This window comes from Danio rerio, chromosome 8 (genome assembly GCF_049306965.1).
Source record: "Danio rerio strain Tuebingen ecotype United States chromosome 8, GRCz12tu, whole genome shotgun sequence".
Taxonomy (NCBI): Eukaryota; Metazoa; Chordata; class Actinopteri; order Cypriniformes; family Danionidae; genus Danio; species Danio rerio.
In genome coordinates, this window is record NC_133183.1 from 64,477,501 (window position 1) to 64,483,589 (window position 6,089).

General features: G+C 37.2%; 1 protein-coding gene across 1 annotated transcript in view; it reads right to left on the minus strand.

Moving 5' to 3' along the window:
* Positions 1 to 4,092, minus strand: part of LOC100332221 (uncharacterized) — a 12,321-nt gene extending 8,229 nt beyond the window's left edge. The window contains exons 1-4 of the mRNA XM_073911384.1: positions 4,029 to 4,092; positions 2,563 to 2,636; positions 1,909 to 2,059; positions 1,059 to 1,150 (exon numbers count right to left, since the gene is read on the minus strand). Of these exons, the coding sequence (XP_073767485.1) occupies positions 1,059 to 1,150; positions 1,909 to 2,059; positions 2,563 to 2,636; positions 4,029 to 4,070 (359 nt within the window). The 5' untranslated portion in view covers positions 4,071 to 4,092. The remainder of the gene's footprint in view (positions 1 to 1,058; positions 1,151 to 1,908; positions 2,060 to 2,562; positions 2,637 to 4,028) is intronic.
* Between the last annotated feature and the right edge of the window lie 1,997 nt (positions 4,093 to 6,089).

A 6,089-nucleotide genomic window follows, 5' to 3' on the forward strand; every position in this document is an offset into this window, starting at 1 on the left:
CAGTGTGTTAATGTGTGTTATTGTGTGTTACAGTGTGTTAATGTGTGTTACAGTGTGTTAATGTGTGTTATTGTGTGTTACAGTGTGTTAATGTGTGTTACAGTGTGTTACAGTGTGTTAAAGTGTTTTACAGTGTGTTAATGTGTGTTATTGTGTGCTACAGTGTGTTAAAGTGTTTTACAGTGTGTTAATGTGTGTTATTGTGTGTTACAGTGTGTTAATGTGTGTTATTGTGTGCTACAGTGTGTTAAAGTGTTTTACAGTGTGTTAATGTGTGTTATTGTGTGTTACAGTGTGTTAATGTGTGTTACAGTGTGTTACAGTGTGTTAAAGTGTTTTACAGTGTGTTAATGTGTGTTATTGTGTGCTACAGTGTGTTAAAGTGTTTTACAGTGTGTTAATGTGTGTTATTGTGTGCTACAGTGTGTTAAAGTGTTTTACAGTGTGTTAATGTGTGTTATTGTGTGCTACAGTGTGTTAAAGTGTTTTACAGTGTGTTAATGTGTGTTATTGTGTGTTACAGTGTGTTAAAGTGTGTGTTCTGGGTCTCAATGGTGATTTATTTCAAAATATTTTAATTATCCATCACTGCTGTACCACTACCCAGAGGATAAAGCTCAAAGATAAAACACAAGCTGAGCAGTCACATGACTCCGCCAAGGGGAGAGCCTTATCTTGGACCAATGCTGCTTTATTGATTATTAGTGTTTTATTGATTATTTCTGCTTTATTGATTATTAGTGTTTTATTGATTATTGCTGTTTTATTGATTATTGCTGTTTTATTGATTATTAGTGTTTTATTGATTATTGCTGTTTTATTGATTATTGCTGTTTTATTGATTATTAGTGTTTTATTAATTATTAGTGTTTTATTGATTATTGCTGTTTTATTGATTATTAGTGTTTTATTGATTATTAATGTTTTATTGATTATTGCTGTTTTATTGATTATTAGTGTTTTATTGATTATTAGTGTTTTATTGAGTATTGCTGTTTTATTGATTATTTGTGTTTTATTGATTATTTGTGTTTTATTGATTAGTACTCTTTTCTTACCGAGAGTGAAAGTTCCTGCCCTCAAACCTTGGCCGATAGGCAGCATGGTACCATGAGGGACTCCGTAGTCTCTGTATGTGCTTTTTCTTTTCCTGAAACAAACACATTTACTGCTTTAAATAACATTCAGAAATAAATCAAGACAGTAATAGCTGCACAATGATGATCTTATTAAAGAGTTTCTTAAAGTCACGGTCCAGAGTCAGAGAGAATCGCAGGATTTACTATTCCTGAAGTGTATGAAATGCTGATGAGGCTAGCTGTCTGCTGCTGAATGGCCGTGTGCTGTTTTGTAGTAAATTTGCAAATATTAATAATGATAAATCAACAAATGCACCAAAGCGACAGAAAGAAATACTCTTAATTTTGCAATGAACAAACGAGTAGCAGGAGAAGAGAGAAGAGTGAGGAGAGAGGAGAGAGGAGAGAGAGGGGCGGGGGGAGTTAAGAGCACATGTAAATAATAAAGTCAGAGCTACAGTTTTCATCCAGCTACAGAACAGACGCTCCTTCCGTTTCTTCCGGCGTGTAAATGCGCGCGCACGGTGTGTGTATGTGTGTGTGACACTGACAGTAGGTCAGAAGCGGATGTAAACGGAAGTATCAGATCTGACGCGCTTCTCAGAAAACGTAAATATAGAAATATAAATAAACATGAATGATTAACCCCGGACTAAAGTCAATAATCCACCGAGCAAGACCTCGCTGCTGTTTCTGCAGCCTTTACCCAACATTAGCCGGTGTGTGTGTGTGTGTGTGATTCTGAAGCCGAAAACAGCTCCTGACGCGGATCGTGTGTGTGTGTGTGTGTGTGTTTCTGCTGCGTTCAGTGTGTCTTGATCATTCATACCGGTTTACTGCAAACGGAGTCCATCCCGAGCTGAAGCTGAAGATATTTGCTGTGTTTTCGAGATGTTTGTGTCCGCTCGAGCTCCTCCGACATCTGCAGACTGCGCCGTGTGTCAAACACTTTCACTTTCGCTTTCTCTTTCTCTGCCGCTCTGACGTGTTTAAAGAGTTGAAATATGCTGACACAAACTGAATTAAGTTGATTTGATTTATTAACAGTTGTAATTTAGTAAAACTGATTATTATATGCCATTTAAATGTTTTGAATATAAATTTCTTAACTTTAATATTGAACACCTGAAATGTAAGACAGCTGAATTATTAAGGCTGATGTGTGTGTGTGTGTGTGTGTGTGTGTGTGGGGGGGGGGTGGTTCTGTACAATAACAGTTAAATGACTGTATATTTAAACATAATTTTCCCCTGCTACACGTATTACAGCCGTAGTGTATGAGTGTAAAAGTATATTATATAAAGTGCTGTGGTTTTCTCCTCTATCAAAACATTTAGGTGAATTCCAGTGTGAATGGTGTGTGTGAGTGTGTGTGAGTGTGTGTGAGTGTGTGTGAGTGTGTGTGAGTGTGTGTGTGTGTGTGTGTGTGTGTGTGTGCGTGCGTGTGTGTGTGTGTGTGTTTGTGTGTGTGTGTGTGTTTAACCTGTAGTGGGCTGGCCATCCCTCCTGTGTTTCCCCAGTCAGCTGTTCGAGATGCTGCCACTGGCTCAAGCAACCCTATTGGACAAGCAGTTTCCAAAGTCGATGGATGAACATATATGCACACTTTTCTTTATATGCCATTTTGATTAAGCAATTATTCTACTAGCTTCGTATGCAGAGAATATACGCATATTTTGAGTATTTATGTGTTAAGTAAATGAATCTTGTGGTTTTTAAATTCTTGTGGTTTTCTTTCAGTTACATGTATTTTGCATATATTACATTTATTGAGAATGACATCACTTGTGAATGTTACTTGGACCCGGTACCGGGTCTGTGACATCATCGACTTTAGCTTTAAGATTTAAAGGGCTTAAGTGGTTTTGTTTGAAAGTGTAGAATCTCTATTTTATGCACATCTGCATCACTTTGGTGTTTATTCTACTGTACAAAAGTTGTTTACACTTAAATACACAGCATTTTGGATACCCGAGCTGGGTATTGAACATTGGTTCATTTTCATATTTTTCATATGACACATGTACAAGTTATAGCTCAAATGAAAGCTCTTGCCGGTGCTCAAACGGTTCCAGTATTCTTTTTACTGAATTATATTCACATATCGATGACGCAGTGGCGCAGTAGGTGGTGCTGTTGCATCACAGCAAGAAGGTCGCTGGGTCGCTGGTTCGAGCCTCAGCTCAGTTGGTGTTTCTGTGTGGAGTTTGCATGTTGTCCCTGCGTTTGCGTAGGTTTCCGCCGGGGGCTCCGGTTTCCCCCACAGTCCAAAGACATGAAGTATAGGTGTATTGGGCTAATTAGGCTAAATTGTCAGTAGTGTATGAGTGTGTGTGAGAATGAATGTGTGTGTATGTGTCCCAGAGATGGGTTGCGGCCGGAAGGGCATCCTCTGCATAAAAACGTGCTGGATAAGTTGGCAGTTCATTCCGCTGTGGCGACCCTTAATTAATAAAGGGACTAAGCTGACAAGAAAATTAATGAATGAATTCACATATCAAACATTTGTTGAATTAATTGCAGTGTTTCCATGGCGCAGAAGTGAAAACAATACATTTATAATCACTAAGCAGCCCCAGATAGCACAGACAGCTGTCATCTCTTACCTTATGCTGTGCGCTTCAGGGCCATTCTCCTCTGTTTTTAAGCTGATGTGCATAAGTAAACCTTTTATATGTCTGACGTGCTCCAAACACACTGAATTATGTTTGATCAGACTAAAAGAATAGTGAAATATGTAAACAATGATCGCTCCCTGTGGCTTGTACAGCACCTCCCATCAGTTGGAATACAATAACTTTTGCACAGATTATGGTGGATACATTTTTCTTTTTCCTATGATTACAGACATGTGCAGGAACCACCACTTAAACTGTAATGTTTTACACTGTAAAACATTAACAGCTCAGTTGTGTACAAAATACATACAATAACTGCATCAGATCTAACCTTTGTTTTCCAGAAAATTATCAGAGTCTCAAATCTCACCATACACCCTCATTCACTAGTCCCCAAATAAGCTGATTAGTTCAGTCCACTAGACAGAGTGGATGAGCACAGTTCTGACTGAATGCAGACACTGATGAACAGCTGCTGTAGATCAGCTCAATCACTGAGGAGAGAACAAGACAAACACACACAGCAGCAGCAGCAGCAGCACACCAAACCAGCTGAATTAAAACTGGATTAAACACCTCCACAAACAGCATTAGCAGCTTCGCTGATCACAGTTTGACTTTTAAAAAATATTTTATAATTACCAGAGTTTTTATATTTTTTATTGAAAATGTTTAATTTGCCCTGTAACATGTGAGATATCAGTAATATTTTGATGTCTTTGACAATTCAAACATGAGCCAAAAACAGAGACAATCGGCTCCACAACCCAGCAGGCGAGAATGCGGGAAAAACCAGCTCCCCTCATTTCCCCCATTTACATTTGAAACATTTCCCAACTCACACAGAATGGCCATTTCAAAGTCTGAATGTTTTAAATCAACCCAAGTGACTTTATCAATCATGTTTGATATCATTTGAAATGTCTCAGTGCGACTGGTACAATGGTCTCATTCCCTCAGAAATAGACATAATCAAAACAATAAATATATAACTTCAGGTATCTTTTTAACCCCTGTGAAGGGTGTGCCTTTCCTATAGACAGAAACTCATTCACTAAATGCAAATGCATTTTTTTTATTCACAAAGCCCTAGCATCTATCTCTTAAGTTGCTATAAAGCACCCGGTTCCCCTATCATTACGCGCCAAAGAACCACCTTTGGTGTTATTTAGCAGCTTTTTAGAGTGTCGAGTATGAGTCTATATAAAGCAGAAACACAATCATGGCTAAAAATGTTCTGGATAAACTGACCGACATTGACATGGAAATACAGCAGCATTGAGCAGAACGTCAGCAAACACATGTCGATTGGGGTAAAGCTGCTTTTACATTCAGACTTTCTCCTTAATAATATAATTTCAGAAGAGTATTCTTTGCAAATTGTAAATAGTAAAATTAAATGAGCAGCCAGTAAATATCAGAGAACAGCAGTGTTCACAGTCAAATAAATAGTTCTGCGGATGTTGTTTTGAGGTCATGTTTACGTGTAGTGTCAAAACTAATATTCAAAGTACCATGGTAAACTATATCGGGAGCGTTTTACGAGTTGGATTAATGAATGTGCACATATAAAACTAACTTCACCTCAATGGCATAGTGTAGTAATATTTCTTAGTATATCAAGTTCACACCAAACAGTATCATAACAGTGAAAACATTAGACAACTGCAGAAATGGATTACACTTACATTTACTGTGCATTTACTCATTTAATTCCACCACATAAAACATTTAAAATGTGTAGTTCTGCTATATACAGAGCCAAACATGATAAAAGAGATAATAAAAGAGACTTTGGCTGGCTCCAGTGTGTTTGAACTCACTCAAATCAGTCAACATGTCCGGTTCAGGATCCTCAGAATCTGATAGTTGCTTGTTCTTTTCTGCTCATATTAGAAACCAGAGCAACATCAGGAGTAACCTTTTGTATCCGCTGTGGTGCATCATGGGAAGAGGAAGAGACTAGATCTTAAACAAACAATCTAATTCTTGATATTTTATCACAATAAATATTTTTCTATTGTAATATTTGAACACTATAAATCCAATAAGATGTAATGTTGAATGTCTTTAGTTTGTATTTCATATTTTTGATCATTTAACCTGTAGTGGCAACTGATTTACATAAATCAATTAGCATTAATAGAGCTGATAATCAACTTAGATTTTGAGGCGATTGTGAGGGACCCCACTAAATCAGCTCTACTCCTCAAAGATGGTAACCTATAAAAATATTTTTTTTATCTGTAATGACATTTTTTTTTATTCAACACTTTTCTACATATTATACAGATTGAAATGCTGAAAAATGAAAACAAAATATTAAAAAACAACGGAGATATAAGGGATTTAAACTGACCTACAGCACACTCAACAGAGAACAAACGTGATA